General features: G+C 44.4%; 1 protein-coding gene across 2 annotated transcripts; it reads right to left on the reverse strand.

Annotated features, from left to right (window-relative positions):
- Nucleotides 1–4,747: 4,747 nt before the first annotated feature.
- Nucleotides 4,748–18,684, reverse strand: SOCS6 (suppressor of cytokine signaling 6). Of its 2 annotated transcripts, XM_029590894.1 has the most exons (3): nt 18,441–18,684; nt 18,166–18,336; nt 4,748–9,067 (listed from the first exon to the last, which is right to left on the reverse strand). In XM_029590894.1, exon 3 carries the CDS (start codon nt 8,941–8,943, stop codon nt 7,339–7,341), a length of 1,605 nt encoding a protein of 534 aa, XP_029446754.1. In that variant the 5' UTR covers nt 8,944–9,067; nt 18,166–18,336; nt 18,441–18,684; the 3' UTR covers nt 4,748–7,338. The 2 variants fall into 2 exon arrangements, with proteins under 2 accessions (XP_029446754.1, XP_029446755.1); XM_029590895.1 differs by lacking the exon at nt 18,441–18,684 and having other exon boundaries at nt 18,069–18,174.
- Nucleotides 18,685–19,296: the final 612 nt, after the last annotated feature.

Raw genomic sequence — 19,296 nt, forward strand, 5'->3', positions numbered from 1 at the left:
CGTTGTCATCCTAGAGGCAGCAAGCTAATCTGAACTCCCTGTCCCTCCTACCACCATCCCAGTGCCAGTAAGTTCTATTGTATTATTTTTTAAGGTAATTAGTAGAACCTTTCCTGTTTACATTATTCACTGAGATTTCAAGTGTATGAAAATATCTACATTTCTGTATAAATATGCGCTATAATCCAATTAATATTATAAATACTAAAAATACAATACCAGACTGTTTGGGTGATTTTCTAGTCTCCAAGAATTATTTGGTTTTAATATTCCTTATTTTTGTCATTACCATTCTTATTGTTAATTCTCCTAAAACTGGTAACATCGACCAGACTCAGGATACATGCGTACCAGTTGCAAAGGGATCAACAGTATACAGCCTCTGGCTGAGGATTGTTGCTTTAATAGCTGATGGTTAGAAGGAAGGCAAGAATTAAAAATGGAGAAAAATCCCAAACTGTTGTAATTAGTTGCAGTAGAGGTTGGTTCCAATTTAGTTTGAAGCCTAAAAGAAGAGGAAACTGCTAGGCCAACAAAAGACAAAGTATATTCCAGATAGCTTCAAGTTCAACCCTCTATGAATTTCTTATGATAAAATTGTCATATTCTCTCCAATTCTGCACTCCTACAAACTAATCAAATTGGGAAAACTCCAGTGCCTGATGTCTGCCCATGGAGTATATCAAAATCATATCTGGTACACCTATGTGAAACTTTTCAACTTATTAGGGAAGTGGGGGTGGGGAGTGGCCACAAAACAAAGTGGAGAATTCCCAGCCATTGCTCAATCTAATTTAGCCTCCCCCCCCCAATTAAACAGTCAATCATGGCAGGAGTTCATATTATACTGCTGCTGCTCCTCTCACTTAATCCTCGTCTCTCTTCCCAGAAATAGATTAGGGCTATCAGAGAGAAGAAATGAGGGGGGGGGGGGGGGGTGTCCAGCGGCTCCTTGGTTTCAGAAGCAACCCCTGTCTACTGAAAACAGCTTCCTAAGGGGTGCATGATAGCTAATGCTGCTTCTCATCCATGAAACATTCTCTAACCCTCCTCTAAACCTTGTTAAAAACCAGATGACACTGAAGCAGAATATTTTTTTAAACTGATCACTTTTTATAATTTGATTATAAAAGATAAACGACTTTGTGAAAGAAATTTTTATTTACATATTGTATCTAGAAGAAGATACATAAATTGTTGTACAATTTTTAAAAAAATGCAAGAAATTACTTGTATTTTTTTTTTTTTTTTACAAACCAAAACATTTTAAAATCAAGGAACTTTGGATAATTCATTCTGTGTAGTGTACTTAGTACAAATAGCACACACCTGGGTTTGAAAACCTACAGAAAAAGGTGTAAACTACAGCAATCTGGATTGCAAATATTAATTTTCATGGCACTCCACCACTATAAAAAATTTTTAACCCAACATATTAAATACAAAATTCTGTAAGAATTTGCTAAGGTATGTATGTAGAGTTTGGAATACTTTTTTCAAACAGTAAATTGCACAACATTTTGCCATGTTATGAACTTCTGTATCATTTTTTCATACCTGTTCATAAAATAGAATTTTAATTTTTACAGTTCTATAAATGCAATGAAAAAAAAAGAACTCTTGCAATGACTAGTGTACCAGTATTTTAGCTTACAGTTGAAAAGTTGTATGCAGAAGTTAAGAGCAGAGGGAATTGTCCTTTAATCTAAAAGACATTTATTATATTGCTGGTAGTGTTTCATTTTATATTTCCTGATGTGAACACACAGTATTAAACCACAAAAAAGAATGGAAAAGAACATCTATTAAAGTGATGTTTTCGAAACCTTCAAAAATCCAAATACTACTGTTTCTTTAATTTCTATAAACTCACTGGACAGAAAAGTCCTCAGGGGCCAATTAATAAAACCCACATGAAAATTGAAATTTAATTTTAGCATGTGTTTTATTTAATGTATGTGGTAAACAGAGGCCTGTGAAATGCAGGAAGCTAATGACATGCAAACAGATCATGAGTAAAAAAGGCACTAAACAGTTTTTCACTCATCTGCCATTTTGCATGCTATTAATAGAAAATTTGTGCTAAACACACAACTAAAATACCCTCAAGTTCAAAATTAATCAGGCAGCCAAACTGGCCGAACCCCTCCCACCTTCAAAATGAACTGGGACAAGACAAGTTGGACCAGCTGAGCAGTGGAACCACCTCCCTCCCATCCACCTGCCTGTCTTCAAAAAAAATAAAGTATGCAGTTGCCCTCCAAATTCTCTCCCCATCTCCAAGGAATCCCAGCTGGAGAAGTCCTTACCTCCTCAGGCAAGGCTGCTCCTTCAGTGGCTGCTGACTGATCCCTTCCACTGTCAGTAAAAGGACCAGTTCCCTTTCAGAAGGCTGTCCTAGGGGTGGGGAGGACTTGGAGGACGACTGCATACTTTATTTTTTCAGAGGCAGACAGCTGGATCGGCCGACTGGACCAAAACTAATTTTGAAAGTGGGTAAGAGGGCAGGGGGTTCCACTGCTGGGCTTGGCTAATTTTTGAAGTAGGTGGAGGGAAGAGGGTATCTCTGCTCAGTTGAGTTTATTTTGAAGGTGTGAGGGAGGGGGGTTTGGCCCCCTTAGCTTGTCTAATTTTGAAGTTGGATGGGAGGTAAGATCTGGCTTGGCTGGCGGTGAGTCGGGGGGGGGGGGGGGGGGTGGTGGTTGCTGTCTCCCCTCTTTACTGTGTTTAACTCCTCCTTCTGACCAGGAGTAAAATTTCCCACAGTAAAAGAAGGCATGATACACAGCCTCCCCACTGATGCGACTCATTGCATTGTAGGGCAATAGCTAACATGCTTATTCCTCTAGAATTTGCATGTACCCACACTTAAAATGTGGGTTTTAACGCCGGATTTGCAATATGTTTTTTGCCGCTAAAACACCTATTACATACCAAGTTAGGTTAGTGCAGATAAACCTATGCTATAAACAGAGTAAAAAGCCATGCTAGGGTCAGAGTAACTTATTACATTGGCTCCTCAGAGCAGATATGGTATCATATAACTATGTACCAAATGGCTATAGTCCATTCCAAACTTTGATAGGCACAAATTTATGATATACCATAGAATCAATGACCAATCAGCATAAATTCTCATCAATGTTATACATTTTTTTTATTTTTATTTTTTTTGATGCAAGGAAAACATCCACAGGCAAGTTGTGTTGCACAACAAGTTGCCAACTTTTCTTGTAGAATGCAGTTAAGAAAAAAATGTTTATCATCTGGATGGTGATCATAGCCAGAAATTTTTAACATGAGAATTTACCACTAACTCCTTTCTTTTACTTTGGGAAAGAATTATTAAAGTGATACAGATTGCGCTTATCAAGAATGAGAAAAAGAAATGATAATACTGCATTATACTAGAAAAACCAAAGATCATTCAGGCCGATTCAGTACGGTGTGCTCAGGCCGAGCGCACCGTTAGCCCCCGTTTGGACACGCGTTTTTGACGCACTATTATTATCCCTTATACAGTAAGGGGTAATAGCGTGTGGAAAACATGCGTCCAACCCCCCCCCCCCCCCGAAACTAATAGCGCACTCAACATGCAAATGCATGTTGAGCCTATTAGTTAGTCCCGCTCGATACAGAAAATAAAATGTGCAGCAAAGCCGCACATTTTACTCTCAGAAATTAACTCCTGCCAAAGGCAGGAGTTCATTTTGGCTGGCACCCGGAAAGTGTACAGAAAAGCAGAAAAAACTGCTTTTCTGTACACCCTCCGACTTAATATCATAGCGATATTAAGTTGGAGGCCCCAAAAATAAAAAACCTTAAAAATAAATATGCCCGCGGGTTGGAAAACAGATGCTCAATTTTGCCGGCGTCTGTGTTCCAAACCCATGGCTGTCAGCGGGTTCAACAATCGTCGCTGGTAAAATTAAGCGTCGGCTGTCAAACCCGCTGAGAGCCTCCACTTCTGCCAATAAGGAGGCACTAGGGACGCATTTGCATACTGAATCGTGCGTCCAGGAGAGTGGGCGCTCGCCTCTGAGTGCCAGCTCTCCCATGCAGTTTACTGAATCGGCCTGATTGTGCCTTGTTTATATCCCCCATTTAAAAAATATCTGTATCTGGAGGACAGCACAACCTATGGGGCCTATTTTCTAGCATATACTAAAGCATTAACATTAAATTGGTGTTATCACCTTGCTTTAGCATTAACAGGCTTGCATTAATGTGGTTTTTATCAAAGGGGGATTTGTGCACAAATTTACATTAACTGATTAGAATGCAAATTAGCTCATTTAAATATAGCAAAATGTATATTAATGCAAAAATCTACATTAATGTTGCTATTAAAGCAAGTGTAGTTTTAGTTGAGTAAAAATGTGCATTAACACATGCTTTAACCCATGTATTTGATATGCTTTTAGATGATAAAAAAAATTTAAACACTACACATAAGTTAGCCAGCAAATGTAAATATAAGTTACACCAATTTTCAAAGTGGACCTACACACAGAGGTACTTTTGAAAATACAAACATACACATAAATGTGCAAACTCATCCCTGCCTCATCCAGAAATGTTTCCACTCATTCTGGCTGAACTTATGTGCTAATAGGACATATCCATATATCAGGCAGGCAATTTATAAACAAAACATTCCATCTTTCCCACAGGAATATATTTTTTTAAATTACCCTTCCTCTGCACTATTTCAGATTTAAGTGAACAGCAGATTTAAAGTGCTGCAATAATGCACATTAAAGGGTCTTTAATGCTCCTTAGTAAATAGGCCCCTATATGCTGTTTCCATTGATTTTTTTTTTTTTTGGGGGGGGGTGGGTTGCACCAGCCACTTAAAAATATGTTATTAAATAATTAGAAAGAAAACCATATGCAATTGGGTTTGGGCTAAGAGAGATATACAATTTTAGCTTTCTGGACCAAACATACTTCAAAACTGAGATGTGGTCTATTATCACTACCCTAAATTTTAGTACCATTATAATAATTCAGATTGCACAATTCACCGTAAGAGGTGCAAAATACTTCATGCAGATTGGCATCAAGGAGAAATGAAGGTTTTGCATGGCTATCAGGACAGAATAAGTAGCAATAAAAGTAAGAATTAGCCAAGATATCTCCACCCATTTACTTCCAGAAAAACTATAATGCAATAGAAGGTAGTGGGTTTAATAATAATACATTATTTCTAAAACTAGCAAGTATATTTCAAAAATTTAATATTCTGGGATAGTAATCATTCACCATTTATTCCAGTTTGGATGAAAATCCTTTGGCTTCCCTTTAATTTTCAATAAAGGATGATTGATTAGGAAACACCTATTCTAATATCACTGACTGAGTAATTCGTATCAACTACTGATGAGGGTAGAAAAGTATATGACAAAAAAAAATCAATTTATAATAATTAAAACCTAAGCAAAACCCTGGCTTCATTTCAAACTCAATGTGAGACTGAAGTGGCAAGGAATGAAAATTATCACCCCTCCCAACATGACAATAAGGAACATTTCAGAAATAGTTTACTGTAACCCATATTATACCTTAAAAAAAGGTGTCTAAATTTGTGCACTATTTAGTATCAATAATTCAATTTTGTGCTTCTGCCCAAACTCTATGCCCTTGTTTTGTACTATTTTCTGATTTGAGGTACTGGAAAAAAAAATTCCATAGGTATTTATTCATTATTAGATTAAAAGTTTTTTCCATGTACAACAATGGAAAGAAAGCAAAATAAGCTAAAACTGGTATGAGCAACTTAAAAACATGTAACGCCATTATAACCAACACAATAGGGAAATTTTTTTTTATATATAAAGTACTTCATTAATTTTATTCAAATTCTTTATGGAACCTCCATAAAATTCATCATTTTTAAATGGCCACTAGACTAAGAATCTACAAATAACTAATTTTAAACAAATGAAATCAACAACCTGTGAGAATGAAACTTAACCAAAAATAAAATCCCTCTAAAACAAAATTTAAAAAAAGTTACATGGTAAAAGTAAACCATAACAGAAAAATGCTCATGAGAAATTATGTAAGCAATTTCAGATTTAAACAAGGAGAAAAATTATGAACAAATTTTAAGATGACTTGTAAAAGATATGCCACATCTGTCTTTTATATTATACAGGATTACGTATATCTTCTCAACCAGGGCACATTCAAATTATGACGTGAATAATTGTATTTCAGTGTTTAACCAAATCCCACAATTTACAACATCAGCATGTTTCATCTGGGATTACCTTTAAAGCAGCAGTCTGCCTTATAAACAGAGGCCTCTGGAGCTTCCCTTCAAGTATTAACCTTGTTCTTATTAGAAAATTCAGTGCAGGATTATCCTTAGTCAAGTCTGTTCCTGACAAACTCATACTTATGTCACAAAAACCATCATGCAAATCCTCCTCTTGTGAGCTGTGCTATGCCTCACCTAAATTCTCTCTCATTCGAGGCATATGCCTCAAGCTGTTTTCCTTACAAATTAATTTTTTACCCCACCTCCTGCTGAATGTAGTGAGACAAAACTCATAAAAGTATAAGTTTTAGTGAAATTCATCTCTGCCTTTATACAGTCGGGTACAACTGCCACTTGTACATACACAATGAATGAACCCTGCTACAGCATCATACCTGTGGTCCTCCCATCAATGTGCTTTCTGCCCTATTCTGACTGATGTACAAAGTATCATGTTTAGTGGACTATAATGGGATGTAAACATTCATAAAAATATGCAGAGGGATTAGTGGAACCAATGCAGACCTGGAGGACATAAAACGACAATCAATCACTTATGAAATTAAGAACGAAGGCCATGGTGACAACACTAATAAAGACATGAAATGTCTGACCAACTTAAAGAATTTGTGGTCAGTTTAATTGGACTGCTGTTTTAATAAACAAAATGGTCATTTCAAAAAAAGATGGAAAATAAGTTCCCTTCACCTCGTTAAATGTATGCCATCTGTGGTTGAATACATATGAAATGTGCTCTTAATGCATAAAAATCACAGTGGATAGCAGCCTAGGAGTTGAAAACAAGAAGTAGAAGAATCTGATAAATTCACATTGTGATCAGTTTGCAAATTGCTGAAAGAGTAATTTCATACACTTAAAATTCTTAATCAGAAATGAAACAAAACAAAACAAAAAAACCAACCCACAAGAAAATGTATTACCCTAATTACTAAAAAAACAACCCAAAAACAGATATTGTGGCAGCAAAAAATTCTGCTAGCAATAGAAGTTTTGTAAACTGTATTCCAAATCTCTTGTTCCCAAAGTGCAAGATGCAAGATTCCCGTAAGCTTTCAGTAGTGCTTTTCCTGTAAATAATCCTTCATTTTGTTTGGCAAAGGCAGTTTCTGAATCAAGTCTATTCTGGTGTACTGGCGTATGACAAAACGGCAAAGGTACTGCAATGATCGCACCTGCATAAACCGCGATACTGGATTTGTCAGTCTGACAGGGTAAGTTGCAGATCCAGGCAACCGAGACCTTGAATAGCAAAAAGCTCCATTTTCAGAGTCCCTGATTGAATGTTCAATTAAATCAACTATAGACGTGTGCCCCTCCACATCAGGTTGCTCATAAAAGCTGAACCTTCCATTGGAGTGTTCAATTCTAGTGTGAAGTGTTTTACTATGTGATCGAAAACTCAGGCTTAAAAGGTAACGGTCATCAGAACTGTCTCGCACAAGGAAAGAACCATCAGGCACGTTGGCCAACTTTTCTTCCGCTTCCCAACGAGTGATAGGACCCCAGTACCATCCTTGTTTTGCAAGCTTTTTCAGTTCTTCAGTAAGGCTCGTCACCATCATAGGCCCACTATTTTGTACAGAATCATAAACTCTTGCAACTCCTGGGGCAGTGTTAGGATCAAAATTTAAATGGCAGCGCATGCTTTCATTCACATGGCCATCTGTGCCATTTAGCCCAGTAAAGTTCCTTTGGATTTGATTATTCTGTATTGGAGGTAGCAATGGTGAGAGTGGAGGAACATCAATGTGATCAACTCGTGGGCTTTGCAACATAACTCCTGTGGAGCCAATTAACAAGCCATTCACTGCCTGGTCTACAAAGATGTCTTGAGAAATTACTATATCTTGAGCTCCTTGTCCATCATTGTTATAGAAACTGTTACTCCCTATTTGAGAATTAACAGCTGAAACCTCCATCGGGGAAGAACTATCAGGACAGTAAGCACGTGATCCTTCTAAAGGATACATTCCCTCATCTAAAGGCACAGTATACTGAATGTAGTCCTGAGGCATAAGTCCAATAACTACAGGCACATGTTCATCAATATGAAGATGCAAATCTCCATTTTGAGATGCTGTACTTTTTAATGTATTGTTTTGCTCTTGGAACAAATTATCTGACTGCAATTCGTGAAAGTCCTTCCGAACACCATTCAGAGCTGGGCTTGGACTGGAGGAGTGGACCAGTGCTTTTACTTTGACTTCCATTTTAATGCAGGTCTCTTCCGAGTTGGTAGGTCTCAAGGGCCATGGAGTCGGGCTATAATGGTGGTTACGGAGGGATGTGGACCTTAAAGGTCTTTGAGCTCTCACATCTTTGAAACTGATTGGGGCAGAGGAGGATGAAAAGGTATCATCTTCAACTGAATTCACTGAGGCATTGCTCTTGCCTTTCTGCTTCTGTTTTGCTGAAAGTCTCCTTTTCAACGTACCCATTAAGCTTTCACTTTTTGGTCTATTTTTACCACCTTTTTCATCTTCACTGTTTACATCACAGCTTGCCAAATCTTTGCCATAGCAACTGCCAAATAGCGAGTCATCTTTACCAAAATCATTAGTCAATGATGGCTGCTGAACGACTACAAAGTCATTTTCATCTTTGCTTTTATTTAAGTTAAATGACTTGCGAAATGTTTTAAGACTTATTTTCTTCATGGTAGTAAGTTACCAAATCCTGTTGATGAGCAACTCTTCCAGTGACTTAGCACAAACACTTGGAGAACAGCTGTTCCTTCATTTATGTGCCTATGCAGTGTCATTTAACTTTAATAGCCATTTCCTAGAAACAAACAGAAAAAAAAAATTAAACATCCATTAAAAAAACACAAACATATCCTTAGAACTTAAATATAGTGTAATATGATTGCAACTTCCATTGAACCAAATCGGTATGCTCTAACTTTCACTATGGATGCTAAAATTAAAATCTAATGTCAAAAGGAGTTCATGATCCATGTAGATACAAATGAAACCTGTGGTATTAAGAATACTCTACAGCAGGGGTCCCTAAACTACAGCCCACATGCTGAATCCAGAGGAGTTTGCTTTTCTGGCTAGCAAAACTCTCTCTGCTCACAGCCAGACTGGCCCACACAGCAAGGTTTACTTTTTTTTTCATTTTTAATTTGGGCATATGCAGCAGGGGTGACAGGGCAACCAATTTTACAGTGACTGTGAAGGTTCCTACCCCCGCTAGGAGGAGGAAGATGAGACATCCGGTAGGGTTCTGACTGCATTAAGTGCCAGCAGAATTCCCAATCTTCAAAGGCTGGAAAAACACCCATTAGGTGAGGTGGGGAAAGAGGGTTAGAGAAAAGACAGAGGATTAGATGGGTGAAAGAAAGAGGAGAAAAAAAGTGATAGGGAAAAGAGGAGGAACTATAAAGGGAACAAGATTGCATGGGGAAGAGTGGTTTGAGTGGGACAGAGTGCAGTAGAAAGACCCACACCAGCGAAGACAGCCACTAGATGGAAGGTCCAGACCTCACCAACAAGAGGAGAGTCAGCTGCACCCATGCTAGTGGAGACAGCCTAGGCCCCTGCCAGAATAAGGGAGGAGATGGGAGTTAACAAGATGAGTGAAGGGCCTGAGAGAAGAGAAAGGAGGTGGTGGTTAGGAGAAAGGAGGTGAATGAGAGGCGTGATTGAAGGGGGGAGGGGGGGTGAGACAGAAGAGAAAGAAGAGGGAGGAGTACCACATCCACACCTCAGGGGTAAATGTAGGGGAAGGGAAAAGCAGAAAGCAGGGTTTCTGGGGCTGTGGAAGGGTTACCAACTTTGTGAAATCTAGAATTAAAGGCATGCTATCTATTACACTCCTGGGAATCCTGTCCTCTCCTTTTCCCAAAATTTCAAATCATCCAAAGGGCTAGACATACCGTGAACAGCCTTCCCCCCTCCACTACTCTCTCACACCTCTGGTCCTCTTGGTGATTTGCAATGATCTAGGTGCTCTTTCCCTTGAAAGGTTTGGGGACCCCTGCTCTACAGCATCACAGGAAACAGTTCAGAAGGCAACATTTCCTATGGTTTAGGTGCGTGCACAGCACAACACAACACGATCATGGAAGAATTTTGTGTAGGGAACGTACGTGACCAGGGCCTGCATCTCACTGACCCTGCGAGTGGAAGTGATCGCCACCAGGAACATAACTTTCCAGGTGAGGAACTTCAGGTCACAGGATTTGAGAGGCTCTAACGGATGCCGCATGAGCCTTGCCAGGACAACGTTGAGATCCCACAGGGTTGCCGGCAGGTGCAGCAAGGACTTCAGCTGGACCAGGCCCCGCATGAAGCGCCGCCCGACCAGTGGCTGGACTGAAATGGGCGCCCCAGCAACCCCCTGGTGGTAGGCGCTGAGGTGTACTTGGACCGAGCTCGTCTGGAGGCCAGACCTCGGACAGGTGCCACAGATAATCCAGCAGGCGGGGGAACGGACAGGAGAAAGGGTCCAGTCTGTGGCCCCCGCACCAAATGGAGAAACACTTCCACTTTAAGCTGCAAGATTTCCGAGTGGAAGGTTTCTGGGATTCATTCAAGACCCTGAAGACCCCGTCCAAGAGCTGCAGGGGCTGGAGGATCATGCGCTCAACATCCATGCCGTGAGGGCCAGGGCCCCAGAGGTTCGTGTGGCGCAAAGTGCCCTGTTTCTGCGATAGGTCTGGGGCCATTCCCAGTGGAACCGGTGCGCTCATGGACAGATCCTGGAGTTGGGGAAACCACGCCTGCCTTGGCCAGGAGGGTGCCACCAGAATCATGGTCCCCATCCTCTTGCAGCTTCACCAGAGTCTTAGAGAAGAGTGGAATTGGGGGAGTACGCATACATAAGACCTTGTCCCCAGTGAAGGGAGAACACGGTCGCAGGCTGGACGGTCCTTCCCCGGGATCAGGGAGTAGAACATGCTCGCCTTGTGATTGTGGGGAGAGGCGAACAGGTCCATGTCCTGCGTGTCCCAGCGATGGAATAGGCTGGCTGCTACCGCCGGGTTCAAGGACCACTCATGTGGCTGGAAGGACCAGCTGAGGTAGTCCTCCAACTTGTTTAGGTGGCACGGCAGATATGTGGCAGATACATCCCCTTCGAGAGGATCCAATCCCAGACCTGCAATGCCTCCTGGTAGAGGGGGAAGGAGCCTGTGCCTCCCTGCTTGTTGACGTACCACATTGCCACTTGGTTGTCCATTCTGATGAGGACGACCTTGGAGGAGAGCCTGTCCTGGAAGGCCCACAGGGCGTACCTGATCGCCCGCAACTTCATAAAATGTATCTGGCAATGGGACTCTGCCACAGTCCAAAGGCCCTGAGTATGCAGGCTGACCGTGTGGGCCCCCCACCCAAGGTGAGGTAGGCTGGAATGGGAGTCCTATTTCCAGATTGGACAGGGCTTCCCACCAGGCTAGGGAGAGACGGAGAGGGTCTGTGACTGTCACTTGCAAATCCTGGGATGCCTGCCACTATTGACACTGCAAGGCCCACTATGGGTCCCTCATGCGGAGGTGGGCCAAGGGGGGGGGGTCACGTGGACAGAGGCCGCCATATGGCTCAGCAGGCGGAGAAGCAGACGGGCTGGTACCATCACTTTGTTGCGAACGAGGGTAGCTAGCGAAGAGAGAGTGACCACTCGGTGTCTGGGCAGAAAAGCCTTCACTTGTGCCATATCCAACCTGGCACTGATTAAGCCCAGCCGTAGATACGGACTGAGGTGTGACTTGGGGAAGTTGATAACGAATCCCAGAGTCTGTAAGGTGTTGATCGCCAAGGCTAGAACATTCATGGCCTCAGACTGAGTCGCTCTGGATTAGCCAGTCGTCCAGGTATGGAAAGACGTGGACCAAGCGACGCCTGAGGTAGGCAGCCACCACCGCCAAGCATTTCGTGAAGACGCGTGGGGCTGATGCCAGCCCAAAGGGCAGCACTTTGTATTGAAAATGTGCTGTCCCCATCAGAAAGCAGAGGCACTTCCTGTGGCTGGGGACATTTACAATATGGGCATAAGCCTCCTTCAAGTCGAGGGAGCAGAGCTAGTCTCCTCTTCATTTGAGCAGAATCAGCATGCCCAGAGACACCATCTTGAATTTTTCTCTTACGAGAAAAGAGTTCAATGCCCTGAGGTTGAGAATGGGGTGCAGGCTGCCACTTCTCTTCAGAATGAGGAAGTACCTCGAGTAAAAGCCATGCCCCCACTGTTCGCAGGGAACCGGTTCTACTGCGCCCGCTAGAAGGGTGAAAAGTTCCGATTGGAGGACAACCTGATGGGCAGACAAATCCCACGATGGACATGGGGGAGTGGTCTCTGGGAGCCTGGTGAGGTTTAGGCGGTAGCCCTGGTGGACAATGGAGAGGACCCAACAGTCTGAAGTGATCGCTTCCCAGCAGTGGGCGAAGCAAAGGAGCCTGTCACCGACTGGGGGCTCGGCGGCCATGGAAGCCGGCGTTTGGCTCGTGCCCCCTCGCCGCTAGTCAAAAACCAGCGGACAGGGCCTGCTGGGGAGGCTGGTTGGGCCCTCGGTACCCGCTGTTGTCGGCCACGGCCTCTGGGACTGGGCCGAGGTGGCCGAGTGTGGGCAGCTGGAGGGAAGTATTTCCTTGGCCAGTAGAAGGCTTGCAAGAGCACGGCCTGGAAGACTTCCTGGCGGTGGAAGGGCCTTCAGAGGGGCTGGCGGAGAGCTGCTGAAGAGTATCATGCTGACACTTCAGTTGCGCCATGACCTCTTTCACTTTGTCCCCGAACAGGTTCTCTCCTGTGTAGGGGAGGTCCGCAAGCCTGTCCTGCACCTCCGGACAGAGGTTGGAGGCTCTGAGCCAAGCCAGCCGCCTAGTGCTGACACCCCCAATGGCTAGGTGGGCTGCAGTCTCAAAGATTTCATAGTTCGACCTAACCTTGTGTCTACCCGCCTCCAGGCCCAGCGTGGCGAGGGCCATAAGGGACTCCTGTTGTTGCTGGGGGAGGCTATCCGCAAAATCTTGGACCTGCTTCCACAAGTTGCAGTCATATTGTGTCAGCCTACCAGCTGTACATTTCTCCCAATGCCATCGAGCTCCCAGTGTTCACGCCCCAGAGGGGCAGAAGCATGTGTCCAGGAGCATCTGGCCTTTTTGAGTGCGGACTCCACCACCGCAGACTAGTGGGGTAAGTGCCGGTGTTCAAAGCCCACTGCCTGTTGAACCAGGTAATTCAAATCAGCTTTCCTGTTCACCGGGGCCACCGACACTGGGTGTTCCCACATGTAGAGGAGGACCTCTTTAAAGATGTCATGGACCAGCACCACCACGACCTCTTTTGACGTGATGAACTGGAGGACCTCCAGAATCTTATGTAGGGATTCCTCCTCTGACAGGAGTTGGAAGGGAATGGCTTCTGCCATTGCCCTCACGAAGCTGGTGAAAGATAGATCCTCGGGTGAGGAGCAACACCGTTCCTCAGGAGTGGAAGGCTCTGAGAGGGGGTCATCTAAGAACTCAGACGATACGTCTGAGGAATCATCGCCCCATAGGTCATAGGGGCCCCCTCCTTCTCACTAGGGTCCGGGAGGGACACCAAGCCTGGGCCCCAAGGGGAAGGAGAGCCGTGGAGGCACTGGCAGCATTGATGGGCCCTCGGGCATCGAGAGGGGCATTGGCAGCCTGTCCCCATGGCCTCATCCTCCTCGGAGGACCCGGGATCACTCTGGTGGAGAGCACTGGTGGGCAAGGAGGCATTGGGGGCCACTCGGGCACCGGTTCCATCAGTAGGGCACCAAAAAGGACGTCCAGACGCACTAGCAGGGGTGCGAGCATGGAAGGCGGAGGCTCGGGCACTGGTGGCGCCGGCAGCTCGACACTGAAGCGCTTTGTGCACCGCCAATTGCACCCTTTGGTCCAACTCCTCCTGGAAGTCCTGTGTTGTGAGGACTGATGGAGGGGGACGAAGCATCGCCGGCATACCTTTGGAGGAATCATGAGGGGGCACAGAGTCTAGCACCATTGCCAATGGGGATCGCCTTGGTCTACCAGGGGCAATGGAGGATGGGGCCTCCATTGGCTGGTGCCGTTTCGGTGGCGGCTCGCTGCTCCTGAACTATGTCGGGACGGTGACCGTTGTCGATGCTTCCTGGGTTTTCAGTGCTTGGCCGGTCTTTCCCCGGCACAGAGGATGACGACGACCCCAAGGTTAGAGGAAAGGGAGAGACCACCGAGGATCGATCTCCCTCTCCGCAATCCTTAGGGGTACTGGAGATCAAGACTGCCAGGGGAAGAGACGTGGACCTTAGGCGTGGAGGATACCAAGTCAAAAGTGGAGGGTTTTGGAGAGCCAAAACGTTTCTCCATTTTGTCCAGGCGAGCATGACGCCCTTTGGGGGTCATTTGGTCGCACAAATGACAACCTTGGATGTCATGCGAGGCCCCCAGGCAGAGGATACATCTCATGCGGATCCGTGATGGACATGGTCCGCGGGCACTGGGGGCACCGACAAAAACCTGTCTGTGCCCCCCAGAATTGGGAGTCGGGAATAGACTCCGAATTGCGGAGGCAAAAGCCAAGAGTACCTACTGGGAATTGAATGTGAAGGGGGTCCCGACACAGAAAGAAAACCCCCTGAAAAACACAAAAAAAAACCAAATCGCTTCAAGGGTTTGGAGCTCCACAACTGCGAGGCTACTGCACTGCAGAAAAGGAGAGACTGAAGGGGGACTTTGCATGGACGCGCGGATAGCAGCAGGCTGGGCATGCTCAGTCTGCCAGTCAAAGTTTCTAGAAACTTTGACAAATGTTTTATGTGCCGGACTCCATCTGATGATGTTACCCACGTGAGGACTACCATCCTGCTTGTCCTAGGAGAACTGTGGGCAACAATCTGGATGACGCCTCACTAACCAGCCACATGTGATCGTGTACTGCCAGCAGTGTGTATAGTTCAAACTTGTCATTAACCAGCGAGATATAAATAGCTCCCAATGGGAGGATAGGAACAGGGATCTTTGTGACAATGAACACGTAGAAAGTGTATAATTCCTGTTCACACCCCAAGCTTTATGGCCGGTACATTGTTTGCTGTCACTGGATTTACAGGCGTCTGCAACATGGGGCAAAAAAGCCAAGCCATGGGCCAAATGCTTGCCGACATAACTGTACAAGTCACTTGTCAAGCCAGCAATGCTTTTCCTCCTCCCCAGCCACCCCCCATTTGCATGCTGTTTGCCACAAACACATAGCCTGAGATGGATATAGAAAGAAACGTCTGTCTTACATATGAGCCAACCATCACCGTACAAGGATGTCCTCAAAATCTGCAGAGTCCCGATTGCCTAAGTATACAGGAATTGTGCACAGCTCCCAGGAATCTGGCCACATCAAGGATGCGCATTCGAGCATCACAGACCACTTGCATGTTTATGGAGTGGAAAAGCTTCCTGTTGTAGTATATCTTCTCCCTGTCACGGGGTGGAATGATGGCCACGTGAGGGAAGTCAATACCTCCCAGAACACTGGGAAAGTTTGCAAAGGCATAAAAGCCTCTCTTGAAGTCCAAGACCTGCCTGTCAGGAGGAAATGCTTTGTAGCAATTAATAAGGACTGCTGTGATGAAAAAGTGGTTTTGACATTCCCCCTACCACACCTATTGTCGTTTGGAAGGGGCCACCCTTCATTTCATGGCAAGCAGCTAACAGCTTGGTAAGGCCAGATCCAAATCCCCTTGGATTTCTTCATATAATTCCAGGATAGCCTGAGAGCTGAGGTGATACTTACAAACCATAGTCCTCTGGCATGCCTAGCTAGGATGTTCGCGGAGGAAAGATATGTTCCCTGAACCTCCTGCACCGTGGCCGCCTGCATGCTATGCACAGCCCTGGGCCACGACCCTGCGGGGTCCATGGCTCTGCCTGCGGTACAGGGCCTTCCCTAGGAGGGCTTGGAACTGGCCTTGCCTGTTCTTGAGGTTGTTGGTTCCACTTGATGTCATCTGTGGCAAGCCTGCTAACAAATCCAGTATCATACAACAGTTAAACTCACCACAAACATTATAGTTTTAGGAAGGTCAACCAGGTAAGAACAGGTGTTTTTAATCGGGCCTGGAAGGACTGGTAGGTGTGTCCGTTATCCTTCCTCTTTTTATCACATGTGATAAGTGCTGCGATAACGTAATCTCAGCCTCGATGAAAACCTTTCCCACCGTACCGCAAATAAAAAGGTGTAGTTATTTCCAAAGCTAAATCCCGAAATACAGTAATGCACACTATCACACGCAGTGCTAGCAAACCCTCATTTCCATTTACTCTGCCCAAACTCCATCCACTCAAATACTAATTTTGAATTTGCATATGCAAATTGTGATGCGGTATTTATCACGCACAATAACAGCCTAACAAATTTATAAATGACCTCTTTAGCTGGCTGCCCATCTCTCTCATCCTGCACTTGTATTTAGGAGATAGCTGATCCATCATCCATATGAGTCTTTGTATCATCTCTCCCAGTGTTTTAAAGTTTAAATGACATAGCTTTCAGTTCTTCCCTAGCTCTATGTCCACATTACCTGCTCCATGGAGGTCAGCATGCCATACAATGTTTTTGTTAGTGTAGGTATGCCTTGGGCTTGAAAAGGTAAGGAAACAATGCTGCAGGTGATAATCCAATAAAAAAGTATATAACTTGTTTGTTGACCCTTATTTATACAAACTCATGTGGCCTAACTACAATCTCAATACTGTACAGTTAAGTGAAACATATTTAAACCTACAAGGAAACCATTATCTGAACTAAAAGACATGAATAAGTTTAAATGGAAACTTATATTGTGTTTTAAGTGCTGATCCTAGCTTTTCTATCACAAAGCACTTTATATAACCAAGCAACTCATTTAAGTCAAGTAATTAATACCCTTTCAGCAGAAGTCTTATGAAAAAAGCAGTCTCTACATACATCCAATAATAAAGTTATAGCTACTTTTCAAAAACTTTTTGTTTTATTTTCAAAACGTCAATTCCATTATTATTCTGACTTTCAAATGCCTGGTCCTATCTCCAAACTGAAAGGTCCACAGATCTTTTGTAATTAAAAAAAAAAAAAAAAAAAAAAAAAACACGCCCACACACACACACACATTACCGAATGCCAATATACACTTATTTTATTTATTTATTTATTTATTATTTTTATATACTGACATTCATCTCATGTCTACTTTAGGAAGAATTCAACAAGCAAAACAACTTCACCGACAGCGCCCAAGCTCTAAGAGAGTCAGTAACTATCAAGCGAGCCTTTGTGCATAGTAATAGGGGAAGAGGACAACGAGTGGGGAGGGGATACTGGTCGGAGGGCGGGGGCCGCAAAGGATAACTGATTCAGTACTAGTACCTGGAGCATGGCGAGGGGTTGGAAAAAAAGGGGGGGGGGGGGTGCGTCAACAGTAGCCACCTGAAGCAAGGGAGGGGGCGCCCCTCCCATGGTTCAGTACCCCTGGACGCATGCAATCAAAATGCCATACTCGGGCTTCACGTTCCCATGGCAACCGCGGGCCACTAGCCCATCTGTTACTGATCATTCCATCATCCTGAACGCAAGTACCGGTTAATCCCAGGAGCCATCGCTCACAGCGGCTTCCGCTGCTCTCACGGCATCTTCTGCACTGCCAATCCTTCGCCAGCGCCTCGGGCCTTCCATCTCTGACCGGCCCGTCCGCTGCCCCTCCCCAACAATGTTTCCGCAGCGCGGTACAGACATTCATAGCATCGAATAATATAGCCATGACATAAAACAAACTACTACTATCCACAATAAAGATAGTTTAATGTCTTACCATCCTCAAGTTATATTATCTGAGCCCAACGTCGTTTCTTAACACAAACCTTCCCTGCTTACTCTCTACAGTCAGGAAACACTACGGCGCACCGTACCTGAGATAGGAGCAGCGACAGCGCGAGGAGCATGCGCAACATTATTAGTCACCCGCGAGACCGGAAGCGGTGGTTAAGATTCCAGGAGGTTCTCGCCGGCAGGCAGTCGATGACGTTTACATGTTAGTGCGCATGCGGAATGTTTCCTCGTTTTCAAGGTGTTAGCTAGAGCTGAAAGAGGGAAAAAGTTGTATTTTTTGTGTAACAGTACGGTAATAAAAAAACCGCCTATAAATTTAAAAAAAGCAGATCAATTTGTCAGGAAAACCGCCTACTTGTCAACACTCGACTGCAGGAACCTAGAGGTCGCGCGCCCTCTCACGCGCACGCCCACATTTGTGACTTGTGTTGATCTCTTTGGCACCAGGTTCCCTGATGGATTTTGTCTGCTGGAAACGACTATGCCCAACTAGAGTATTAAAGCGTTTATTACACAAAACTTGCTTTCTCGTTAGTCAAGAGAGACTACACACAGTAGTACCCGAAATACAAGGTGTAACTGCCAGGACACCAGGGACGGCTTTTGGAATATATGAGCTTCTTATCCGCGGCAATTTGTGACGTTTTGGTGCGCATGCGTGGAGTAGCTGCTCCGCCCCCTTCCAGGGTGCCATAGCTCAATATGGAAACAAGGAAGGAAAGTGTCCTGGTTTATTTTGAGCGCGAGAGCACTGAAAAATCCGCTGGCGAAAAACAGTCTGTACAAGTTAAAAACAGTTCCAGTTGACTGGAAAACTGTTTAGTTGCTTAACGCTGGTAACCCAGTCCTTACTGCCTCATGCCTATGACGTGAGGTATTAGGACTAGGTGGAGGAGGTAGTGGAGTGGGAGTAAGGGAATGGATTTGCTCTCCTTTGCGCTGAAGTGGCAGCTTGCAGAGAATAGATAACCTCAGTGATAATTAGGCAGAGCAGGAAAGCAATTCCCCACCCTAAAAAATAGAGAAATGCATTCTTTTTTTTCCATTTCACTTTGATATAGTGTGCACTATGCACTAAATGAAAAAAAATAAATGAAACTTTTTTTTGCTGTGCACCTCTACTAAAAAGTGCAAGCTACCATGAAAAAGCATATTCAGGCTGATGCTGTATTGTGCGCTGAACCTAGCACACAGGCTAATGAGCTCTTGGA

Source organism: Rhinatrema bivittatum, chromosome 2 (assembly GCF_901001135.1).
Source record: "Rhinatrema bivittatum chromosome 2, aRhiBiv1.1, whole genome shotgun sequence".
Taxonomy (NCBI): domain Eukaryota; kingdom Metazoa; phylum Chordata; class Amphibia; order Gymnophiona; family Rhinatrematidae; genus Rhinatrema; species Rhinatrema bivittatum.

Excerpts from the sequence above, each read along its gene's own strand:
- SOCS6 (XM_029590894.1), bottom strand. The coding sequence starts at position 8,943 with ATGAAGAAAATAAGTCTTAAAACATTTCGCAAGTCATTTAACTTAAAT.